The sequence below is a fragment of the Macaca mulatta genome, chromosome 7, assembly GCF_049350105.2.
Source record: "Macaca mulatta isolate MMU2019108-1 chromosome 7, T2T-MMU8v2.0, whole genome shotgun sequence".
Taxonomy (NCBI): Eukaryota; Metazoa; Chordata; class Mammalia; order Primates; family Cercopithecidae; genus Macaca; species Macaca mulatta.
In genome coordinates, this window is record NC_133412.1 from 97,358,400 (window position 1) to 97,383,509 (window position 25,110).

Here is a 25,110-nt window from a genome sequence, read left to right on the forward strand (position 1 = left end):
TTTAGGCACAGCTGAACAACACTTAGCAAGGGAAGTAAAAAAGGCAAAGGGATCCTTCCAGTTTGGAAGGGCCAGTTCTGTTTCTAAGGAATGGCCTATGCTGACCTTACGGAAACCTTAATTCCCCTCTTTCACATGAAGGCAGTATTTTAACAAATCCAAAGTTTAATTATTAAGCATTACAAATATTTTTAGCAGTGTAGTCAGGCAATCCAAGCCTGGACTTCCACTCCATTCCTACTAAACTACTTGCAGAGCTGAAGAGGCAGGAGACAGGCAGAGTACAAAGGGCATTTTAGTTCTATCACAGGGGTCTAGAGCTGTCTCTACAGTCATAGGAAGGAACAGGCATGGCACCGTGGCCAGAAGAGGGTAGGTATTCACAGAAAGTGGGGATCAAGGTGTCAAACTTTGTCTTCTGATAGTTTTCCAGAGATTCCTGTACAGAAGGGAGCAGGGAGATCCTACCATCTGAAACCATTCCCTGAGCCCTCCGAATTCTGAAGCATGTAGATTTCTCAGTCTTGTTCTACCCATCCGCCTTCCCCAGCTTTCTGCTTCTTCCTACTCACCTTTCCTTCCCCCTGGCCATTTTCTTCCTCATCAGAGTCTAAAACCAAGTCCCCTATGGTAATGATGGAGCTGCACAGAGATGGAGGACACACTGTAGGAGGGAAACCAGAATCAAACTACTACTTCTAGATGAACACAGGCTCTTGAGAGTCTCCAAGAGAGGAGGCTGTTAATCCAATCCTGACTCAGACTACCTACCTGGCTTCCTGGCCCTAGGAGGTAATAATGATAGTCTCAGGGGGTCCATGTAGCAATCCAAGCAATTCCTGAGGTGAGAGCAAGCAGAGGATAGGATGAAGGGAAGGCAGGCAAAGAATGTGCTCCTAGTAAAGAGAAGCAACTCTGTTCCACTCACTCCTTTTGCTCTGTGGCAGGCAAGTCAACTGGGTTCTCCTTCAGAGCCCTTCCCCCCAGGGTCTGGCATGGACTCTTAGACTTCCCAGTAGAGGCTGCTCTTGTGCCCACGGCTAGGTCTGCTGTGTATATCGCATGTTCTTCCTTGCTCTCAGGCTTAGATATGACCTGGGTTGGTGAGCCCAGATTCCTAAAGGGAAACAGCATGACTGTGGGGCGCTCCTTATGGCCTCCCCTAGTGGACGCCCATTGGGACTGGACTCTTCGTCGGCCTAAAGGGGCCAGATTGAAGTGGCGGCCAGCTAGAGGTTCTGGGTGCGTCCTTGAAGATGATCCCTGAGGAAGACATGGGCCAGGCTTGGCTTTTGGCAGAGGATTGTGGAGTGCTAGTCTTTGTTGCTGAGGAGGATTCTGTTCCATGAGCTCAGCCAGGTTCACTGAGTCAGTAACAGAGCACTCTGAAAAAGAAAATGAGGCCCCTTATAAAGAGAACAGATAGTAACAGAATAACTGCTTTCTTATGCCTGGAGCCCATGGAACCATTCCAATGGACTGCCTCAAAAGGTTTCATGCTAAACACTACACCTCCAAATTCCCAGTACCTGGAAGTGGCCACCCCATGTCCACACCATATTGTCTCCAGGCAAGAGAAGAGGTGATAGAGACTCCAGGCTGCATCCAACTCAGCACATCCTGAAGCTGTGGGCAGGGATAGAGGTATAAAGACCACAGTCCTTCATACAACCACCCCACACTCTGCTCTTACATGTTTTGCCCCAATGAAACCTGCTGTGCCTGCGGTGTAGGCAGTGCTTTCTCCAGCTGACACAAGTACTCAAAAAGCAGCTTTTCCATGGCAGCCAGAAAGGGTTCCCCATATTCTTGTTCAAGTTCCTGCAGCAGAGGAGAGTAGGAGATCAAAAGTGGGTTAGTGGCCAGGCACGGTGGCTCACGCCTGTAATCCTGGCACTTTGGGAGGCCGAGGTGGGAGGATCACTTGAGGTCAGGAGTTCGAGACCAGCCTGGCCAACATGGTGAAACCCCATCTCTACTAAAATACAAAAATTAGCTGGGCATCTATAATACCAGTTATTCAGAAGGCTGAAGCAGGAGAACCGCTTGAACCTGGGAGGCAGAGGTTGCAGGGAGCTGAGATTGTGCCACTGCACTCCAGCCTGGGCAACAAAGCAAGACTCCCTCTCAAAAAAAAAAAAAAAAAAAGGTGGGTTAGAGAAAATAGTCACATAATAGCCTTCAAACCAGTCTCACCTGCAGCTTCGAGGCCAAATCCACAGGAGCCTCTGACAGCTGCTTCACCTGTTGGTAAAAAGTCTCCTGTGCCTCCAAAATCTTCCTCAGATCCTGCTTTGTCTGTTGAGGATATAGAAGACAGAGAAGTTAGCACCAACATCCAGTAGACAGGAGGAGCAACTTTGCTGCACCAAGTTGAACTGGGGTCAGGGCTTGTTCCGGGGATTACTCACAGCCTTGGGATCCCGCACTATAGGTCCAGATTCTGGAAAGTGGTGATTCAGGGTTTTCAGGACTTGGGCCCAAGGCCGGCCCTGCAGGATCAGCTCCACCACCACCTGTATGGTACTGAATTCAGAATCCCCACTTCGGGGCAAGCTGACCTTTTCCAACTAGTCTCATCCCCAAGCTGTGGGCCCTTGTCAGGTGCTCGCATCCCGCCCCTTTCTTTCCCCTTCCAGGTCCTACTTGCTCCAATACCTTGGCCTTTAGGCCCATACAAAGGCGTTCGTGGTGCCGGTAGCGAACCAAGCCAGGGGCAACAGCGCGCAGAGATCGCAGAAACTCCAGTACTCGGGGAAAATGTTCCACACAGCGTCCGCGCACAACCTGCCAGCTAGCTGCGGCGGCGAAGCGTAGAGCTGCAGGACCGGCCCCCGGGGGCGTAGCCATGGTCGGCGGGCTCCGCCCTGAGGCGGTCCCTCCAGGTTCCTCACCCGGATGGGTGAGGCTTTCCGATCACTCCTAGGGGCGGGGCTTCTGGCAACACTCTGTGGCTCGGGTTTGTAGGCTCTGGGTACCTCGCGATCCGACTCGGCTCCCTTCCATAGGCCCCCAGAATTCTGGGGGAGGGGGTCTTCTGGCTCAGGCTGGAGGAGCCTGAGTGGAAAAGCTGGCCGTCCCAGTGGTACTGGGTCGCTCAGCTTTAAACGCCGCCTCTGTCTCGAGCCCGAGGGTGCCTCACTTCCGGCTCCGCTACTAGCTTCCCTTGCCCCGGAAAAGGGCGGTAAGAGGGAGCCAATGGGTGGCCACAGAGGGAACTGTGACGGTGCGTCAGAAGGCCACGCCCCAGCGGATCTGGCGCTGCCTGCTCGCTGCGCCCTGCGCCCTCTGCCGGCTGACTTGAATTGGCCGCTGAGGCTGTTGTGGCCGCTCGTCTGGGTCCTCCTAGCCTCGATTTCTTCTGCGGAGAAGCCCCGTCACTCCCCTGAGGCTCGACTTCCTAGTCTGTGAAACGAGGATCGTGCCACCGCCTCTTCCCACTGTCTTCACCCGTCGAAATTCAGTTCCTTAAATCCCAGACCCGAGCCGGCGTCTACAAAGCCTTTCCCTGCGCACGTCGCTTCCAGTAGGAATTCGACTGTTCCTTTTATAAAACGGAAGAGGGCTCCCGCCCTTAAAAAGTAAAATACAGGCCGGGCGTGGTGGCTTGTGTCTAATCCCAGCGCTTTGAGAGGCCGAGGCAAGAGGGTCACTTGAGCCCAGGAGCTCCAGACCAGCCTGGGCGACATGGTGAATGAAACCCCGTCTCTGCTAAAAATACAAAAATTAGCCAGGCGTGGTGGCAGGCCCCTGTAAATCCCAGCTACTCGGGAGGCCGAGGCCAGGAGACTGGAGGTGGCAGTGAGCCGCGATCTTGCCCCTGCATTACAGCCTGGGGGACAGAGGGACAATCCCTCTCAAAAAAAAAAAAAAAAAAGGAAGAAGAAGAAATAGAATACAGGCTGTGGGGGCGGGGCACGGTGACTCACACCTGTAATCCCAACACTTTGGGAGGTCGAGACGGGAGGATCGATCCGCTTGAGCCCAGGAGTTCCAGACCAGACTGGGTCACATGGTGAGACTCTATCTCTACTGAAAATAAAAAAAAACTAGCCGGGTGTAGTGGCATGTCTGTAGTCCCAGCTACTCAGGGGGCTGAGGTGGGAGGATTGTTTGAGCCAGGAAGGTTGAGACTTCAGTGACTGCACTCCAGCCTAAGTGATAGAGTGAGATGGGGTCTCTCACACACACACACACATTAAATGGTTTCTTGTTTTAGGATTCTGTTGTGCACTGAACTTGTCAGCCCCTTAATGTAATTGACTGCTCTCCTTGACTGTCTCTTTGTCATCCTTCCCGGTGCCTCTCATTTCCATCAGCAAGCACAGAACCTAACGCACAGCTTACACTCCTTAGTTGTTGGCTGGATTAGTTGCCTGCCTTGACCACTTTACAAGGATTTAGTGAAACTGCTCCGTCTTTAGCCCATGTCTTCCATTCCCAGAGATAATGATTCACACATCCTTGTCTCCGCCCCAGATGAGTCTCAGCTGATCCGCCCATTCGACTGCCTAAGAAACACCCAGTCCCAAAGTACCCCAAATTGGATATGTGTGAAATTGTAGTTATCTTCCTTTTTTCCTTTATTTATTCCTTCTCTAATGTTCTTTCTTATGTAGATCTGAACTTCTGACATGTCGTTTTCCTTTTTTTTTTTTTTTTTTTTTTTGAGATGGAGTCTCACTCTGTCACCCAGGCTGGAGTGCAGTGGAGCGATCTCGGCTGACTGCAAGCTCCGTCTCCCGGGTTTACGCCATTCTGCCTCAGCCTCCCGAGTAGCTGGGACTACAGGCGCCCGCCACCACGCCCGGCTTATTTTTTGTATTTTTAGTAGAGACGGGGTTTCACCGTGGTCTTGATCTCCTGACCTCGTGATCCGCCCGCCTCAGCCTCCCAAAGTGCTGGGATTACAGGCGTGAGCCACCGCGCCCGGCTTTTTAAATTTATTTATTTATTTATTTTGGAGGTGGGGAGACAGTCTTGCTCTGTTGCTCAGGCTGGAGTGCAGTTATCTTGGCTCACTGCAACCTCTGCCTCCTGGGCTCAAGTGATCCTGCTGCCTCCGCCTCCCGAGTAGCTGGGGCTACAGGCATGCACCACCATGCCTGGCTCATTTTTTTCTATTTTTTTGGAGAGACAAGTCTACGTTGCCCAGGCTGGTCTCGAATTCCTGGACTCAAGCCATCTTCCCACCTCGGCCTCCCAAAGTGTTGGGATCACAGACATGAGCCACTGCATGCAGTCCCCAGCTAATTTTTTAAAAAATATTTTTTGGGTGCTGATGAGTTGATGAGTGCAGCACACCAACATGGCACAAGTATACATAACAAACCTGCATGTTGTGCACATGTACCCTAGAACTTAAAGTATAATTTAAAAAATATATATTTTTTGGTGGGTGTGGTGGCTCATGCCTGTAATCCCAGCACTTTGGGAGGCTGAAGTGGGAGGATCACTTGAGGCCAGGAGTTTGAGACCCGCCTGGACAACACAGTGAGACCCAGACTCTACGAAATAAAAGGAAAAATGTGTTTTGTAGAGAAGGGGTCTCTCTGTGTTGCCCAGCTTGGTCCATCTTCATTTTTTGTTTTTGGTGTTTATCCTGCTTGGTATTCTCTGAGCTTCCTGGATCTGCGTTTTGTGTCTATCATTAATTTGGGGAAATTCTCAGTTATTATTGCCACATTTCTTCCGTTCCTTTGTTTTTTTCTCTGCCATTCTGATTATGTGTATGCTACACCTTCTATAATTGTCCTACAATTCTTGGATATTCTGTTTTCATTTTTTTTTTCTCATTGCATTTCAGCTTTGGAAATTTCTGTTGACATTTCTTCAAGCGCACCATGTTCTTTGGCCGTGTCCAGTCTATTCATGAGCCCATCACAGGCATTCTTCATTTCTGTTACAGTGGGTTTTTTTGTTTGTTTGTTTTTTGAGACAGTGTCTCGCTTTGTTGCTCAGGTTGGAGTGCAGTGGCTCAATATCAACTCACTGCAAACTGTGCCTCCCAAGTTCAAGTGATTCTGGTGCCTCAGCCTCCCAAGTAGGTGGGACTACAGGTCGTATGCCACCACGCCTGGCTAATTTTTGTTTTAATAGAGATGGGGTTTTGCCATGTTGCCCAGGCTGGTCTCGAATTCCTGACCTCATGTGATCCACCTGCCATGGCCTCCCCAAGTGCTAGGATTACAGGTGTGAGCCACCATGCCTGGCTGAATTATTCATTTTCAGTTGCTGTCTCTGTGTAGCTGACTTATTGGGAGTCCAAGGCAGGTGGACTGCTTGAGTCCAGGAGTTTGAGACCAACCTGGGCAAAATGGCAAGACCCCGTCTCTACAAAAAAAAATTTTTTAGGCCGGGCGTGGTGGCTCAAGCCTGTAATCCCAGCACTTTGGGAGGCCGAGACGGGCGGATCACGAGGTCACAAGATCAAGACCATCCTAGCTAACATGGTGAAACCCCGTCTCTACTAAAAATATACAAAAAACTAGCCGGGCGAGGTGGCGGGCGCCTGTAGTCCCAGCTACTCCGGAGGCTGAGGCAGGAGAATGGCGTGAACCCGGGAGGCGGAGCTTGCAGTGAGCTGAGATCCGGCCACTGCACTCCAGCCTGGGTGCCAGAGCGAGACTCCGTCTCAAAAAAAAAAAAAAAAAAAAAAAAAAAAATTTTTTAAACTAGCCAGGGTTAGATATACACACCTATAACCCCAGTTACTCAGGAGGCTGATGTAGGAGGATTGCCTGAGCCCAGGAGGTTGAGGTTGCAGTGAGCTGTAATCCAGCCTGGTTGCAATGAACTGCACTCCAGCCTGGGCAACAGAGTGAGAATGAATGCAATGGATGTATTTCAAAATGGCTACTTTCCTCTTCCCCTCTGCCAGAATCACGGGGCAGGAGGTGGGGATGGGGTGGGGTGGGGCGGGGGGTTCTCCAGTTTTCACTGTGGGATCCTGGTAAAACTTGTGGCCATGTGCCATGGCTCACACCTAGGATTGCTTGAGGCTAGGAGTTCAAGACCAGTCGGGGAAACTTAGTGAGACCTTGTCTCTACAAATAAAAAAAATCTAAAAGCTAGCCAGGCGACCGGACACAGTGGCTCACACCTGTAATCCCAGCACTTCGGGAGGCTGAGGTGGGTGGGTCACAAGGTCAAGAAATCAAGACCATCCTGGCCAACATGGTGAAACTCCGTCTCTACTAAAAATACAAAAATTAGCTGGGCATGGTGGCGCGCATCTGTAATCCCAGGTACTCAGGAGGCTGAGGCAGGAGAATCACTTGAACCTGGGAGGCGGAGGTTGCAGTGAGCCGAGATCGCACCACTGCACGATCTGCCTGGTGACAGAGCGAGACTCCATCTCAAAAAAAAAAAAAAAAAAGCCAGGCATGGGCTAAAGACACCTGTAGTCCTAGCTACTTGGGCTGAGGCAGGAGGATTGCTTGAGCCCAGGAGTTGGAGGCTGCAGTGAGCTGTGATTGCACCACTGCATTCCAGCCTGGGTAAAACAAAAACAAGAAACAAAAAATAAAAAACAAAAACCAAAAAAAGGGTAGGGTCCCCCTAAGAATGGGAATGGGACCCCTAGATTTTTTTTTTTTTTTTTTGAGATGGAGTCTCGCTCTATCTCCCAGGCCAGAGTGCAGTGGCCGGATCTCAGCTCACTGCAAGCTCCACCTCCCAGGTTTACGCCATTCTCCTGCCTCAGCCTCCCGAGTAGCTGGGACTACAGGCGCCTGCCACGGCACCCGGCTAGTTTTTTTGTATTTTTTTTTTTTTTTTTTTTTTAGTAGGGACGGGGTTTCACCGTGTTAGCCAGGATGGTCTCGATCTCCTGACCTCGTGATCCGCCCGTCTCAGCCTCCCAAAGTGCTGGGATTACAGGCGTGAGCCACCGCGCCCGGCCTTTTTTTTTTTTTTTTTTTTTGAGACAATCTCACTCTGTAGCCCAGGCTGGAGTGCAGTGTTGTGATCTCGGCTTACTGCAGCCTCAACCTCCCCAGGCTCAGGTGATCCACCTCAGCCTCCCCAGTAGCTGGCATTACAGGTATGTGCCACCACACCCGGCTATTAAAAGTCTTTTTTGTAGAGATCGGGGTTTGCCATGTTGCCCAAGCTGGTCTTGAACCCTTGGGCTCAGTGATTTGCGTGCCTCAGCCTCACAAAGTGCTGGGATTACAAGCATAAGCCACCATGCCCGGCCACTATAGAGTTTTTAGCTCACAAATTTGTCCACCCTAAGCCTCCAGCTATGAGTCAATTACACTTTAAGTTTTCCTACCCTGGTACTGGCTCCCCAGAAGTTTCTGTTTTTGGGCTTCTGCTGTTAAGTTGTGATTCTCTGTATCTGCTTTTTTGTCTCTCCAGTTTTAGGGGCAGGAGTTTGCCCTGTGCCCTCAATTCTCTGATAGATCCAACAAGAGTTATTAACTTTCAATTTGTTCAGCATTTTTCTTGTGAGGACAGGAGTCCCAAGGACTCCCAAGCTTGTTACAGGCCAGACTAAAACCTCCACCTCCTGGGTTCAAGCAATTCTCCTGTCTCAGCCTCTCAAGTAGCTGGGATTACAGGCATGTGCCACCATGCCTGACTTTTTTTTTTTTTTTTTTTGTATTTTTAGTAGAGACGGGGTTTCACTATATTGGCCAGGCTGCTCTCGAACTCCTGACCTTGTGATTCGCCTGCCTTGGCCTCCCAAAGTGCTGGGATTATAGGCGTTAGCCACCGGGCCCAGCCTATCTTCCCTTTTATAATATGGTCTTCCTCCTGGGCTTCGAATTTCTATGCATGTCAACCTCTGTTCATGGCACCCATGAGTCAGAAATGCAGGCACCACCCTTATCTCTGTCCTCCCTCCTCTCCAAATTCAATCTATTACCAAGTCTCATCAGTTTTATTTCCTATACAACCTTCAAACCCACCCCCCGCCCTTTTTTTCCCATTGATACTACTTCTACCCTAATTCAGGTTCTCCTGTCTCTCATCCCAAGAGGACTCTAGTCTTCCTACCTCCAGCCCAACCCTTCTAATTTCTTTTCTATGTTGCTTTCATTGTGAATCATGTGAAATGCAAAACTGATCATATCATCCCTAATTGAAAGCTCCCCCTTACTTTCAGAAGGAAGTCCAAACTCCTAAATATGGCAAAAGGATTTTTAATGAACTGGCCCAAGCTTACCTCTTCAAGCACATCCCTTGCCACTTTGTACTCATCATGTACCCATATGCCAGTCCTCATCCAGCTGTCTGCATTTCCCAAATATGCTGTGTTGTCTCGCATGTCTGTGCTTTACACGTGGTAGGTGATTCCTCTGTCCTCTGCCTCTTGGACTTGACTTTTTCTCATCTTTCATGGGTCATCTGGTAATCACCTTCATGAAGCCTTTCTGTATCAGCCCAGGCAGAATCACAGTTCTCTGGGCCCCTCGGCATCCTGAACATCCCTCTACTACCATGCAGAACGTATCTCGTAAGGTTGTTGTAAGGATTAAATGAATTCATAAATATAAAGTGCTTGGAGCCTGGCTCCCGGTAAGTGTGATATACGCATTTACTGTATTTAGAATGTTTACATATCTGCCACTCCCACTGGACAGGAGCACCTTAAGGGAAGGGCTTGTTTCTTCTTGTGCATGTTACACGACTGATGCCTCAAGGTATGCACCTTGTTCATGTGTTTATAGCTAGTAGGAACAGCTCAATTTTAGCTCTCTTTTTCCTACCCCATGAGCCCTTTGTCTTGAAAGCCTTCTAAACTTAAAGGTTCAAGAAGACATGCGTTCAGGACCAGAATATCAGGTACATGATCTCATGGCTACTGCTGGCCCAAGAAGAACGTAGGCAGTGGGAATGCAGAAAAAAGAACAGCTGAAAAGAAAAATGAAAGGACATTGTTCTTGATCTTTAGTATACACAGGAGTCAAACTCTTGGTGAGTCTGTTCTGGGCCTCTGCCACAGGGATTCTGACACATGAAGTCTATGCTAGGGCTCATATATCTGGATTATTAATAAACATTTCAGTGATTGTAATAGAGGTGGTCTAGACAGTACACTTGAAAAACCCTGAGGTAAAGGAACAGTTTCATTCAAACCAAAGCCAAAATCCTCTAAAACTCACCTACAAGAAAATTTCCAGGTAGAAGAGAGTTATACAAAGAATATCGACTCTGTCTCTCTGAGCCTCAACTTCCCTTGTGCTTCCCTCTCTCTGGTGAGGGACACCAGCCCCTGTCAGTGGATGATATAGAAAGGCCATGTGCAGCCCTGGGACAGACCATGGTTCCATCCATCTTGGTGTGGCATGGACTGAAAGATGGACAGAGCAGCAGCTTCATTAAAAAACAGTTTATTAGCATCTGTGCCCCTAGTGCAAATGAAGACTGACTCCCTCTCCAGGAGCCCTGGACTCCCCACCTGAGCTCCTAGGGAGCTGCTCTGTAGTGTGCCCCCATCTTGGGGCAGTGTCCTTGCTCATCTGACTCCAGTCTGATTGCTCCTGGCACAGGGCTAAGCTCCACCTCGAGATGCCATAGGGATGGTCTCTCCCAAGTGACTGTCACCTCCAGCGTCTGAGAAGAAGCCCCTGTCCCCAGGGGCTGGGGCCACATCCACCTGGATGACACCGTGCACCTGGGAGAGCTGTGGGCTGTCCAAGCTGGCAATGAGCTGGCGGGGGCCTGGTCGCACAGGCACAAACGTCTGGCGCAGTGTCACTGTTTCATTGCCTCCGATGTCCCTGTGGGCAGAGACAAGGTCATGGGCCTGGAGTAATTGGGGTTGGAGTGGGGAGTAAGAGCTGATCGAGGGCAGTCAGGAGGAAGAAGCAGGAGGTGGACCCATTCAGACAATTTCAGGCTTACCTGAAATTTCCACACCCAAGACCAGGAGCCCCAGGGCGCCTCTGCATAGCCAGCTCAGCAGCCACCCACCAGCTGCCTGTGCTGAAACTCTCCCCATTGTCTGGGACTCCTTCCTCCCTACTCCCACATCCACCTGGACAAAGACTGCTGATGCCACCGCAGGGGCCTCTCATGCCATGCCCTCTATCACCGCTGCTCCTGCCCCAGACAGAACATCCTCATCTCACCTGGGGTCTCCAAAACCAAGAAAACTTCAAAATGAGACTTTGGGGGCCCAACACAATATTTCCAAATACTTTGTTTTGACAAGAGCATAGGTTGAAGAAAAGAAATTATTCTCTGCTATGATCATCGTTCCAAAGAACAAAAGAGCATTTTCACACACAAAAACATTAAAAGGATGTTATCTTCGGAAAAAAAGGAAAATCCTCCCCAAGAACAGACAACAGACATCTTTAAATGGACATAAACCCGTGTGTGTGTGTGTGTGTGTGTGTGTGTGTGTGTGTGTCTGAGAGAGAGAGACAGAGAGGCAGATGGACAACGCCCCCCCCCCCCACACACACGTGTTTTCATTTTCTTCTTTCCACATGGGCCTCTGAAAAATTGATTCCTAGACCTCCCCTGGGAATCATGATTTCACTTGTCCTCTAATGGGACTCCTTGCCTACCATCCCACTTTTGTATTCTGTTCTGCTAACCACTCAGAGGTGAACTAAATCCTTCAAGAATTTAGTGCTCCTTTGGTGCTTGTGGCATGAGATCCTGGCCCTCTAACCTGACACACAGGCTCAGTCTGACTCAGCCCCTGCTACTTGCACAGCCTCATCATCCCCCACCATTCCTCCTGCTGAGCAGCCCTACTGAATGCCGTCTTCCCCAGACTCAGCTCCACAGTCATGCTTTGCAGTCTTCGCCTTGTGTGGAATGAGCACCCAGCTCTGCCTCCCCACCCTGGGCGTCCTTGTGAAGGCCTACTTTTCCTCCAAGGCCTGGCACACCACTTCCTCAGTGATGGCTCCCCTGAGCACCTCTTGCCTCTAGGAAAAGGAACCTCACCCTTCTCTGAGCTCCTCCAGCAATCTGAACGTTTCATTTTATACACTGAACATGATTACATTTATATTGCATTTGCTCGTGCCTGTGGGAATTTGTCTTTCCTGCCTTTGCCTAAACCTTACCTCTGGTGCCCTATTCAACCCAAGCCTGCTGTTGGGGACCCTTTCCAGACACAGAACCTGTGCAGTCACTGTTATCCTCTAAGAGAATGAGCCAACATCCCTAACTCCAAGGATGAGTTCTTTTCAGGGCAAAGCATTTGTCTTGGAGCCTGGTTCTGAGGGGTTTCCCGTAACCACTCTACTCCCTTTTCTACCACTTGTTAACTGTGAGGCTTAGGAGAAGCTATTTAACTTCTCTGTTCCTCACTTTCCGGGTCATAAAATGGAAGTGAAAGTAAAAGGAGGAGTGGGATCTGATTATCCTGAAGGTGCTTCTGAGCTCCCTGAAGGAGGGAGGCAGGGATATATAATTGAATGTAGTATGATAGGAAGTCTATAAATTAAGTCTATAACTTAATGGCTAGGCTATGTCCTGACTGCTTACAAATTTGCATTCTTAATTTTTACTAACTTTTTCATAGATACAAGATTCAAGGTTGTGCAAGCTCAGACCAGCCCTCAGAAGTCTATTTATACCATAATTGAACTGTAATATTTCAGAAAATAACCTTTACATTGCAATAACTGATTATTTTCAAGAGAAACTGTTTTCTAGGTGGAAATGTCAAGATCTCTCCCTCCCCTGGTCTCACTGTGAGTTGGGGACTTTACCACACCTCTTTTGTGAGTTGAAGCCGAGTACAAGCCATCTGCTAAAGCTGGGATGTTCCTGAAACTGAGTGTGGGTCATGAAACCAACTCCCCGACAAGGATACCAGAACTTAGACATCGAAATGAGCATTGTCCAATTGTGTACTTGTTCAATCATATTGCCTAGGCTTGAAACATTTTTAAAACTCCTCCTGGACTCTTCTTCAGAGCCATTTAAACCATATGCACACACACGTGTGCTCAGTGACGCAACAGTCAGCCTGTCCTTCCTTCCACAGCATGCCTCGGTTCTGATGGAAAAGGGCAGTTACCCACCTGTTCGCTTATCTTATTAATTAGTCTTAGCTCTTGATGACTTCAGGTCTCTCCGCAAAGTCAAATCTACTCCTAAGAAGGCAGATTGACCACTCTGAGGACATTCTAGAGAGTATGACTCAGACTCTGAGGGAAATTCCCAGGAAGGGTTTGGAACAGACTTCCAGCCTCCCTGGTGACTGCTTTTGGTGGTGACAACAGCCATCTGGAGGAGTGAGTTCTGGAATGTTTATTAAGTGGCCAGTCACCACACTGGGGTGGCACACCTTATGCTATAATGGGGTTCCATGCCACAGCCTTTGATGTGCAAATGAGAGGCAAAGTACACCCATCTTGGAATCTTATTTATCTGAACCAACAGCTCAGAGATGTCCCCCTGGAGGATCCCAGTTGTACTGGAGGCTCTGTTCTGGGCTCACAGCAGCTAAGGAGCCACAGACTGTCCAGGGAGGATCTGCCTTAAGAAACCATCGTCCAACCCTATCTTTTGCTGTAGGTAGACTCACACAAACTCTACAGGTAAAGACAGGGAACAGGTCCCCCAACACTCAGCACAGTGGCCCTTTCCTTACTTCCAAGCAGGGCCAAGAGGCAAAGGCCTGGTGGGGCTGCTGAGGCAAGTCCACCTCTGAGGATGCCTTAGGATGAGGAAGCTCCCCCTCCCCACCATGTGGGGGTGTGAGTAAGAGATGTCTGCCCGGCAAGACGAGCAAAGCAGGCTATCCGGAGGGTTCAGGCTCTGTTCACTGAGCTGCCAGAGACCCTGGTAGGGTGACATGAGGAAAGCCCTCCTTTGTGACACATCATAGCATTCCCAGGGGCCCAGGCTGGGGCAAAGATCAACATAGCTGCCTTCTCCACTTTGGCCTCACGGCAAAGGTGGCGGCCACCACCAGGATTGCTGCGAGGGAGGGGTGGGCACGGGGTCCTCTGCTTCCTCCCCTCAGTTTCCCCACCCCAAGCCATTGTTCTTTCTCAGGAGCTGTCTGTCTGAAGGCAAAGCCTGCCCCTGTCCCAGAAGGCTGATCTAGAAGGCCAGGCTCTGGCCTGCTCTGCTTTCCCTCTGTGCTTTTCCTAGGGAGGGACAGGGCAGCACATGTGAGTCTGTATCAAAGATGACAGCCACAGGCCCAGGAACGCAGCATGTGTGTGCCCTCACTGCACCCAGGGGCTTGCCCAGCCCAGGATCAGACCCAGACGGCTGGGTAAGGGCCTGAGGGATGGGATTCTCTCCTCTGGAATTGCTACTTGGCCCTCATGGCACAAAACAAGCAATGAGCTTGAGAGCCTGTGCATGGTTTGCACCACAGTGGGTAGAGCAGAGTTTGCCCCTTATGAGCTGTGAGACCACGTGAGACGTGACCGCCAGCTTCTCCATCTGGAAGTGGGGGTGATAATGGCAATAATAAAAATAATAACTACCAATGGAGCACTAACTTTGTGCCAAGCAATGCACTAAACAACCCTCGGTTCAGGGGCTATTGCTATCCCTGCTTTACAGACGAGAACACTGAGGCTTGAAGGAGAGAAACCGCTTGCCCAAGGGCATATAGCCAGTAAGTGCTAGAGCTGGGACCTGAACCCATATCCTTAGGGTTCCAAAACTTTGCTTGTGTGTGTGTGTGTGTGTGTGTAAGAGAGACAGAGAGAGAAACAGAGACACACGGTCTCACTCTGTCGCCCAGTCTGGAGTGCAGTAGCACAAACATGGCTCACTTCAGCCTCAACCTCCTCAGGCTCAGGTGATCCTCCCACCTTAGACTCCCAAGTAGCTGGGACAACAGGCGCACACCACCACACTGGTTAAGTTTTTAAAACTTTTTTGTAGAAACAGGGTTTCACCATGTTGCCCAAGCTGGTCTTCAACTCCTGGGCTCAAGTGATCCACTTACCTTGGCCTGCCAAAGTGCTGGGATTACAGATGTGAGCCACCACACCCAGCCCAAAACTTTGCTTTTAATCATATGATGATCTTTAATGTGTTTTTGTTTTTGTTTTTGTTTTTTGACATGGAGTCTGCTTCTATCACCCAGGCTGGAGTGCGGTGGCTCAATCTCAGCTCACTGCAACCTATACTTCCTGGGTCCAAGCGGTTCTCCTGCCTCAGCCTCCCAAGTAGCTGGGATTACAGGTGCCTGCCACCAAACATGGCTAATTTTTTTACTTTAGTAGAGATTGAATTTTACCTTGATGGCCAGGCTGGTCTCGAACTCCTGACCTCAAGCGATCTGCCTGCCTCGGCCTCCCAAAGTGCTGGGATTACAGGCGTGAGCCAGCACACCTGGCCTTCTAATGTACTTTAAAGAGTTTTTGTGTCCAAAGATCATATTCCTGAAAGTGCCTGGTCAGTTCTTCAGTACTAGGCAAATATTAGCAATGAGTTACTAACGATTCCTATGTGGGGCTTTTGCTCCCTAATTAGTGAGGCAGGGCAAGGACACAGCACAGCACAGCACCAGGTGCCCAGGAGGTCTCCCTAAAGGCTGGTGGGACTGAGCTGGGTAGGGAGGTATTGCTAGCTGGCCCCAACCTGCTTGTTTGGGTCCTGACAGAACATACTTGTCCAGACAGAGAGGAAGCAAAGCTGGGAACCAGGGCAGCCTGTGGGGAAGGCCAGAGTGGCAGCAGGGGCAGGAGGAGAGGCAAGACTTACCCAACATTGAGGATCTTGGGCCTCTGTAACCCAGAGCCCTCGAGTCGGAAGACGACATTGGTGAGGGTGACGGGAAGGGGGTTCTTGAAGACAATCTGTACTTCACACTCCTGGCCAACCACTGCCGCTCCCAGTAACTGAGAGAAAAAGAGGCCCATCCCCCATGTCAGAGACCCTGGTCAAACACACGGGACCGTACACTGCACCAGAGAGGGGAATCTGCTTAGAAGCAAAACCTCCCCGTGCCCCACATTTATCCTCCTGAGAGAAGACTCCCCAGAAGTCAGAGAAGAAACTCCAGCCTATTCCCCAACAAAGACTGTCACAGAACCAGAGACATAAGATCCCATGCTACAGACGAGGAAACTGAGGCCCCAGAGCCAGTCCTTGACCTTCTCCTACAAAGGCTTATCAGGCCAGCCTGCTCCTGGCTTAGCGCCCGCCTCTGATGTCCTTATCCCCTGGCCTTCACTCTCTGACCACCCCTCATGCCCCAGCAAACTGCATTCACCGTGAGGGAGAGGTCTGGGGTACGCAGACGGAAGGTGTGCTGCTTGGCCAGCACCTGCCCGCTCTCCTTGACATGGCCTGAGACGTTCAGCAGCATGGCCCCCTGGTCCACAAGGTGGGGCCGGTATTCCTTGTAGGCCACTGGCATGGTCACACGGTCCGCTGGGGAGAAGAGGCATGGCGTCACTGAGGCCTGCTTCCCCACATCCGGCTTCCCCCAGGGACTCCCCACTGCTCCTGGGGTCTCCATGTCCACAGCCCTGAGGTGCCCAGCCATCCAGGGGGCAGGGCTGGGTAAGGAGCACTTACAGGCCCCTGGTGCCAGCTCCACTTCCTTCTTGGTCTCCTTGAAGATGGTCCCAGTGACACCAGTATAGAAGGTGACTGAGAGGTAAAGGTGCAGTTTTACTGTGCGGCGGCTGCTGCTGTGATTGGTCAGCATGACGGAGACCATCAGATCCTGCCCCATCACCGCGTCCTGTGCCTCCACCTGCATGGCCACATCCTCCGCTGAGCCCCGGTTGGCGTACACATTGGGTTTGCTGCCGTGGGCTGCTGCTGTCTCTACTGCCTTCCGCTCTGCGTCTGAGCCTGGGGGTTGAAGGTCAAGGGTGAGGTTCCAATTCCCACTTGGGTGGGCGAGCACTTGACAGGAACACTTGTCATGGGGCCCAGAGCTGGCTGGGTTGGGGGAATGGTACCTTCTGGGTGCTTATAGAGGTAGGTGATGTCCTCACGCATGTTGGAGCCGATGGCCTTTGTGACAATGAGTGTGCCGATGGCCTTCTCCTCCACATACACAATCTTGAAGCTGCCATCGTCCTGCCGCTGCCAGTACACCTTGTCACTATTCACCTGTGGGAGGGGTCGGGGTGAACAGGAATGAGTGAGCCAGAGGGTCTGAGGGTGGCCTGACTCCCGGCCTCCTTCCCCTGATCCTAGGAGCTATGGAACAGGGCTTGGTCCCAAGGGTGGGAGCTTCCTGGCAGAGCCCAAGGGGAGACTTTCCAAGACGAGCCAGATGAGGCCAGAGCGCAGGGAAGAAGCTGGTCTGGGAAGCTCCTCTCAGAGCACTTTGGCAATAATAACAGTAATTCTTCACGCTCATTGGCTGATTTTACGACTAGTAAAGCAGTTTCATACCCATTATCTCTTTTGATCCTGAGTACAAGCAGCAAGGCAGCCTTGATTATCCCCTTTTACAGGTGAGGAAACTGACTTGTATAATGAGTGACTTGCCCAGGGTCGCACAGCTGGTCAGTCAGCGGTGAAGTCGGGACCAGAGAACCCACGACTGAAGCCCAAGAAGGCACCTGCAGTCCAGCCCTCACCTCAGCAAAAATGAAAGGCGTGTCATACTTCATGTAGACCAGGCCATTCTTGATGGACTCCACGGAGCAGGGGCCACAGCAGAAGATGCCTAGAGTGAGGTGGGACAAAGGCGAGAGATCTGAGAAGGCAGAGAGGGACCTTCAGATCCTGGGTGGGGTCCACACAGGGCCCCAGCCCCAGCCACTCAGGCCTGGTTCCACTGCCTGGTGGCCTCTGGAACAAGGCCATCAGCCCTCACTCAAACACTTGGGGGTCAGTTGACAGCCAGTGCAACACAGGTATGGAAAACAAAGAGAGAGTGGCTCCATTTGGCTGTCAATTCGCTTTCCTCAGCCCAGGCTGCTCTGCTGGAGGACGGGGGCAAGGTACAGATGTGCAGACCAGCCTGCCTGATAACCAAGTCCTTGACACACTCTTTCATGGCTGAATGACACTGGATGTCCACCGTCTGTGACCCCCAGAGGACAGGACCTCCTATTCTTTATCGTAACCAACCCAGAGTCTACAGCGGCCCTGCCTCATGGCCTTTGTGACAATGAGTGTGCTGATGGCCTTCTCCTCCACATACACAATCTTGAAGCTGCCATCGTCCTGCCACTGCCAGTACACCTTGTCACTATTCGCTTGTGGGGGGTGAATAGTGACACCACCGCCACCACCATTTCAGAGAGATGCGGAACAACCCTCAGCTCTGCAGCCTGCTGCCCTCTCTACTGGGGGGAGCTGGTGGGAAATAGAGTCTGCTCTTATCATACTCAGGAGGCTGCCTAGAAGAGATAGGCTGACAGGAGGAGGCCTGGCAGGAGAGGACAGAGCGGGAAGTGAGTACCATCCAACAGGAAAGAATCTTAGACAACACCTAACACTACACCTCCTTTACAGACGGGGAAACAGCAAGGCGAAGTGCATGCCAGGATCTCACAAGACAGGAGGTGCAGGGAGAATGAAAGGAGCTAAGACTTTCTGAGTAGCTACTACGCTTCTGGCATGCTGCTGGTCCCTTCAGATAGAGAATTTCTCATTTAATCCTCCCAATCACCCTATGTGGTATCTATTATTCCCAAATTACATCCAAACCCCAAAGCCGTAAAGTGCGAGGTGCTTGCCCAAGCGCATGCATCTGAGAAGTGATCAGGCTGGGATCAAGCCCCAGTCTTGCTGGCCCCGAGCCCCCTGCCTGATGTCCACCCCACCACTTCCCAGAGTTGGAGGCCAGAGCTCAGATCTGCCAGTGTCCGGGCCAGGCTGTTTCAGCATCACAGGCATCACTGGGTTGCACCGCTCAGGGGGCTGTGTTCACATATCTGAGTGAGAGGGAGGGCGTTGGGAAGAGGCCAGGGGAGGAATGTAGGCTAGGGAGGACTCTCTGACCTGGGGTGAGTAAGGGAGAGGCTGGACAGAAGGCAACTGGCAGGGCAGGCCTCGTGGCCTGCGGCTGGAGTATCACGGTAGGAAGGGGTGGGGGTGTGTTTGAGAACAGTGTATGGTAGTTCTAATTTCTGCAGAAACACATGTATGTGGACACAGAAAAGAGACCCGTGGGTTGTATCAATAGTAATCATGTATTAAGGCAGGGTCATAAGGGCTATTTTCTTCTTTGAACCTATCTGAGCCCTGACTTTTTTCTATACTGTATATATAATTCACAGTGAGCAATGGAACAGACAGGAAGGAACTTGGTGAAAGCGAGAGTATGTGTTTAAAAGGACTGGACTTGTTCTGTTGCTGACCTACCACTCTGTGCCCCAGAGGACGTCACTCCATCTCTCTGGTCACCCTTTGGAGTGGGTCCCAAGTCTGGTCGATCGTCAGAATCACCAGAAGAACTTTCAAAAATATACATTGTTAGCATCTATCCTTAGAAAGTCTAATGTATCACGTTTGGGGTAGAACCTAGAAATTTACTTTAAAAATATTTTTGAAAAAAACCCCAAATACCTCCTGAGAGAGAATAGGGAACCTTTACATTTTGTGTTCTTCAATTCCACACTTTTTTTCCTTCCAAGCATGTATTATTACTTATCAAAATGACTTTAAAAGGGTCCTTCAATTAATTATCTCCAGGATATGTAAGTTAAAAAGCAAGTAAGAATAGTGGATATGAATTCTCTTTCTCCGAATACTCTTACAGCTTTGAATTTTGAACCTCCCTTGTATATTAACCATTATAAATAAAATAAACCATTATAAATAAGTAAAATTTAGGCAAATAGAGCGTTATACAGAAAGGTAAAAATAAACTAACGTCCACATGGTGGTTCATCTGATAAACCCGTTTGAGAAGCCATGGGGTTACAGGGCTTAGCTCTCCAGCCCAGCCCAGCACTGACACTCTGGACTGTGTTACTCAGGTGGGGGAGATGAGCAGGGGCATGGTGGGAAGTGGGGGGGCCCAGCTCACCACTGCTAGTCTCCTGGGGTGTGGCATCCACCACCTGCCACCCATCAAAGCCCGAGGGAAGATCTGGCCTCTTCATCCAGCAGTCGTTCCACACGTGGAAGTTCCTGGATGGACATGGAGGAGGCGCTGGGTCTGAGCCCCAGGGTCAGGAGTCCACGGTTTCCCCAGCCTCCCCTGCCCACCCTCCACCTCCAAAGCTCAGGTCACCATTCTTCAGCACAGATGGGCAGTCCACCCCAGCTCACCAGACAGAATCATGGTTCAGGTGCTCTAGGGGCTTCATGTTCTCATCGAAGTAGATGTCCATGGTAAGAGATGTGTCTGTGTCATGGGCGGAGTTGAAGTTGGTGACAGTACGGGTGGCCAGACCCAGGCAGCGCAGCACTGTGGCGGAGTGAAGGTTGGGGTTCAAGGCACGGGTTGGGGGCAAGTGAGGCATCGTGTCAGGAATATCAGGGGCAGAAGGGCAACCCGGATTGCCAAGCTGGGCATAGACTGCCAGGGTCAGGGTCGCTGGGGCCAGAAGGCCTTCGGGCTACAGAGCACTTGGGGTCAGGGGAAGCTAGGCCACCTGCCTGGCTCAGTCCCTGCCTGTCCCTTCTCCCTCCTTTCCCTTAGGCCTCTGTCTGTTGTTAACACTAATTAATGATAATTAAGACCAGCCTATCATCCACCCCCGCCTGCACCCTGCACTGTAGCCACAGCTGAGCAGGGCTGGATAAGCCTGGCTTTCCTCCCTTCTCCCTGTAGGGCCCGTGCCACTCCTGTCCCAGTCCCTCCACTACCTGTAGTGGTCACGCCAGCAAAGACCCAGCACTGGCCATATGGGACGGAATAGCCGGTGCGTAGGTAGCTAAGCAGGATCTCCACGCTGCCCACCCACGCTGATGGGTTGGTGCCTCGGGAGTAATCACCAGACCAGTTCCCAATCAGGACTCCATTGTCATCCAGGGAGTTCACCTGCCCAGGACAGGATGAGACGGGGCTGAGGTGGAGGAGGGGCTCAGGACCTGCCATGTGGTCCTTAGCCCAGCCCTGACCCTGCAACCACCCCTTACCCCTAAATGCCTCAGGATCCAGACATCAGCCTGAGCTCCATCCAGCCCTTTCCTGAGCCACCTGCCCCCCTCCCACCCAGGCTCTGACACAAGAATGTGAATCCTGGGTGTGCCAAGTTTTGGGTTTGGCCCTGCATTCCACAGGAGCTGGGACAGGAGCCAGGAAAGGCGGGCTGCGGGGCAGGCAAGGGAGAGAAGAGAAGGGATACCCCTTCCTGAAGTATCCTTTGCAAGGGCAGGGACAGGGCTGGGGGTCCTCAAGGAATCCAGAAAGGGCAGGATGAGGGTGGAGGTGTGGCGAGGCAGCAGGCAAACACACAGTAGGACTCAGAGACATGAGGGTGCTCACCATGGCAGAGATGACCCGGGAGACACTGACTGGGTCTCCACGGCCTCCATATGGCATCCCCCGCCGGTCCAGGATGTATAGGCAGGCATCCAGCACCCCGTGGTCAAACTGGAAGGAGGGATGGAGGGCAGAGGTGAGAGCCTGAACCCTAGGCCAGCACCCCGCTCCAATACCCCAGCCCCCACACTCACCCCAGCTCCCCTGGGTGCATGTGACCCTGGCCAGCTGCATCATACCTGGCCATAGTTCCAGGTCCGCTCGCCAATCTGTGCTTCGGTCCCGTAGTAAATTCTCCCAGACTCATTAAGCACATACTCCTGCCGCCAATCCTCATGGTCCACGTACACAATGTCCTCTGTGTCCCCAGAACACACAAAACTGGTTCCCTCCAGTTCTCTCCCTGGGCCTCACCTACTCCTGGCCAGTTCTGCAGGACTCATGTCCACAGAAGAAAATGCGGGGATGCCCCTAGCCTGACAGGACTGCCGCAGGAGAATGGGGTAGCATGAGAGATGGTAGAGGAGATTGGCCTTTGCCAGGGGCCTTCGCCAGGAGAGGTGTGGCTGGCTGTGTGACACTGGGCTGGCCACCTTTCTGCACCAGGCCTCGGTCCTCTCATCTGCTCAATGGGAGGCTGGCTTCTCCTGGGGTGAGGCACCTAGGCACCCTGCCGCATCCGAGGGCAGGAAGCCCTTCCCTGTCCTTCCCTCCCATCTACCCTCTGCTCCAGACCCCAGCTGCTCACCTGGGCACCAGGGGTTGAAGAGGATGTAGATCTCGTTGCGGGGGTCAAAGGGCAACTGGAACTCCCCAGCGTCTGACTGTGTGCGGACTGTGAACTGAAACTTGCCGATGATGGCATTGGGGGAAGTGTGGACCCGTAGGTTCAGAGTCTGCCCACTGGCCTTGGTCACCTGGGCTTTCCAGCCTCCACTGCCCCCCTTGCCCACTGGGATGATCACGTGCGTGCCCTTGCCCACCTCGGGGTTGTTTCCTAGAGTAGGAAATCAACAATTAGCTGGTGAGGCCTCCCTGAGGAGAGGGGATGGAACCTGGGACTTCTCCCAGCCCCACCCAAAATGTATATGAGCCACTGTGTATGTCCCTACATTGGGCCATCGTCTTATTCTCTGACAATCTCCCTCAGAGCAGCTCTGTCCCCACCCAATGCTTGCCCACATGTTAGGGCAGGGCTACAGTCTAACATCCCAAACCTGTTCCCCTAACACTGAACTCTGAGGTGGGGAGGAGAGATGAGGGCTCTTGTCACCTTCTGCCTGCCTGTCACAGTGCCTGGGCTGGAGGGGCAGATCCACCTGCCCTGTATGAAAGGGCAGTCCTGATCCTGAAGGCCAACCCTGCCTGCTCCCTGGGCTGCAGGTTCTAGAGCCCAAGGCATCCCTGGTGAAGGTGGTAGGGGTTCCTGGGAAATTAGAGGGTGAGGTGGGCAAGGTTAGGCCCTAATCAAAGGGTAAAAGGAGTCGCCTGCCCCAGGCAGCAGCATAATCACCAGCCTGAGAAGTCAAGCTCCATCAAGCAACGCGGTGAGGGAGGCACCTGCCCTGGGTCACGGGGACAGAGGGGCAGAGACAGAGGGAGACAAAATTGGCAGAGATGGGGGACGTGGAAGGAGAGAGGGAGAGAGAGAGAACCAGCCACATCCTGGGGAATGAGAACAGACGCAGAAAGGACAGAGCAGCAATGCCAAAGGAGGCACTGAGGCAGGCCCTGAAGAGGAGTACTCTGAGACCGATGCCCCAGGAGGCTTGAGGAGGATGCGCTTGGGAAAAACTGAAACACCAAGATCCTCTCTGAGACCCACCCCCAGGGGCACAACCACACACTTGCACCTGCCTTATCTGGCAGAGGTGAGGAGTGGGACAGGGAGGAGCCTAAAGACCTCTCTGACTCTAATGCCAGCCTCTCCCCACCAAACATAGGGCCTTCACCCTTCCCACTCCAAGCCCCACTGACCAATGAGTAACTCAAGGGTGATGCGATCAGAGGATTCATAGGTCCGGGACAGGAGGAGAAGCATGCGGAAAGGCTGCCCGCGACGTACTATCAGCTCATCGTATTCATACTCGTCTGTGTGGTGCTCTTGGCGGTTCTGGTCCGAGCGCGAGCTCAGCAAGTCCACACCGGTCACTACTAGCATGCCCTCTGCAAGGGCACAGCTCTGGGTCAGTGAAGCCCCATGGGGAGCCCAGGCCCTCATCATTAGCATCCTATCCCCCCAGAAATGCCAGGATGAGTCTCTGGTCCCATTAAAGCCTTTCAGCTCTCAGCTGAGGAGGACAGACTGGCCTCACCTCGGATGGTGCCATCTCCAGCTGCATTGACACCGCTGCCCCGGGAGACAGGCTGGCGGGAGTCTGAGCCCCGGGAGCCAGGTCTTCGAGTCCCAGAGCTGGACCCTCGACCCCTGGAGTCAGAGGGTTCAGGTCCCCAGTCATCATCTGCCACATTTCGGCATGAACAGCAGCCACAGCAGCGAGCCCAGAAGGAACGGCCTCCTCCTCCTCTGCGAAAGCGTCTGTCTGGCTCTGGCTCTGGCTCTGGAGAAGGCGTGGTAGGGGGCTGCAAGGGGTTGCCACCCCAACGGCCAACGTCGGAACGTGGCCCGTCCATCATGCCTGTTAGGAAGAGGCGGGGGTGGCTCCTTAACCCAGGTAGCCCCAGCCAGCTGACCCAGAAACCCTCCATCCAGACAGCTGATTCGGTCCCCGCCTGATGACCGAGACAATCCCACCTTGGCCCAGAGATTCTCCAGAAACATCCAGAGACCCTCCCCGAAGACCATTCAGACTCACCCAGAGAAGCTTCTCACACTGCAGAGAAAAGCCTTCCCCTCACTTCCACCAAACCACATCCAACTGCCCAATGAAAAAACCCACTCAAGGATCCATCCCAGGAAATCCACATAGTTCCCTGCATGGACACTCGTCACAGCCTCAAGACCCAGCTGCACACACATCAGAGTGCTCCAGCATCCCTGGGCCTGGTCCCTCCACCTGCTGGCTCCGCAGTGTAGAGGTGCACAATGCTGACAGCTTCTAGAACTCATTTGTTAGCAGAAATTCCCCAACTCAAGGTTCTTCACAAGACAGACAGGTGGCCCCGGGGCCTGGGGTCCTTGGCATTCCCAAGTCAAGGAAGACCCCACTTGGGGCTGCCAGAAGGGGTAGAGCATGGCAGGTGCCCGGAGCTGTGCCCAGTCCAGGGAAAGCAGAGCCTTGGTGTTGGGGAACAGCCTGGCTGGGGCTGACAGGTACACAGCTGGCCCACACCCCACCGTGCTGGATCCCGGCACTGCCTCCGATAGTGTGGGCCGCCTGGGCTCAGCACCACAGTGCCCGTGGTGGCCCCTCACCTGGCAGCAGTGTTGGCAACCGCAGCACTGAGTCCCGGGGCTGAGATGGAACAGGTCAGGATGGATGGGACAAGCCTGGTAAGTGACTTATATGGGAAGGAGGGGCCAAACTGCTGTGAGGGGTGGAGGGAAGAGGCGAGGCCTCTGAGTGGGAAATGGGGAGAAGATGCTAGGGAGGGAGCACGCGTGAGGTCTGGGCTTAGGCTGGGCTTTGGTGTGATCCACCTGTGTGATGGCCCCTGGCACCAGCCTGATTCCTGCCAGACTGGGCATGTGAGGAGCCCCTTCTCCCGGATGAAGAAGCTGCAAGGGCAGCGGGGCAGGCAGGTCCTTCTACCCACAGCCCTGTCTGGCCGACCTTCTGGTCCCAAGCTCAGGCTGCCTACCTCTGCTCTCACGGGCTCCTGCTACTGAGCTCCATGAAGCCCAA

At 52.3% G+C, this 25,110-nt stretch overlaps 2 protein-coding genes and 1 long non-coding RNA gene across 5 annotated transcripts; 1 reads left to right on the forward strand and 2 right to left on the reverse strand.

The window, feature by feature from the left end:
* Positions 1–147: 147 nt before the first annotated feature.
* TINF2 (TERF1 interacting nuclear factor 2) lies at positions 148–3,140 on the reverse strand. Of its 2 annotated transcripts, XM_015143438.3 has the most exons (9): positions 2,659–3,140; positions 2,412–2,516; positions 2,197–2,298; positions 1,714–1,821; positions 1,530–1,626; positions 929–1,385; positions 772–839; positions 573–664; positions 148–439 (listed from the first exon to the last, which is right to left on the reverse strand). In XM_015143438.3, exons 1-9 carry the CDS (start codon positions 2,848–2,850, stop codon positions 305–307), a joined length of 1,356 nt encoding a protein of 451 aa, XP_014998924.3. In that variant the 5' UTR covers positions 2,851–3,140; the 3' UTR covers positions 148–304. The 2 variants fall into 2 exon arrangements, with proteins under 2 accessions (XP_014998924.3, XP_077796915.1); XM_077940789.1 differs by lacking the exon at positions 2,412–2,516.
* Positions 3,141–7,902: 4,762 nt separating this feature from the next.
* LOC144330197 (uncharacterized) lies at positions 7,903–11,277 on the forward strand. Its single transcript, XR_013396155.1, has 2 exons — positions 7,903–8,163; positions 8,698–11,277. It is a non-coding gene; the product is annotated as an uncharacterized LOC144330197 (long non-coding RNA).
* TGM1 (transglutaminase 1) lies at positions 10,328–24,795 on the reverse strand. 2 transcript variants are annotated; one of them, XM_028851457.2, is made up of 15 exons: positions 24,681–24,795; positions 23,620–23,943; positions 23,282–23,470; positions 22,053–22,301; positions 21,544–21,662; positions 21,308–21,415; positions 20,686–20,860; positions 20,146–20,284; positions 19,901–20,004; positions 17,499–17,587; positions 16,869–17,022; positions 16,477–16,758; positions 16,169–16,329; positions 15,658–15,794; positions 10,328–10,733 (listed from the first exon to the last, which is right to left on the reverse strand). In XM_028851457.2, the coding sequence occupies exons 2-15, from the start codon at positions 23,939–23,941 to the stop codon at positions 10,505–10,507; spliced, it is 2,457 nt and encodes an 818-aa protein (XP_028707290.2). In that variant the 5' UTR covers positions 23,942–23,943; positions 24,681–24,795; the 3' UTR covers positions 10,328–10,504. The 2 variants fall into 2 exon arrangements, with proteins under 2 accessions (XP_028707290.2, XP_077796897.1); XM_077940771.1 differs by lacking the exon at positions 23,282–23,470.
* Between the last annotated feature and the right edge of the window lie 315 nt (positions 24,796–25,110).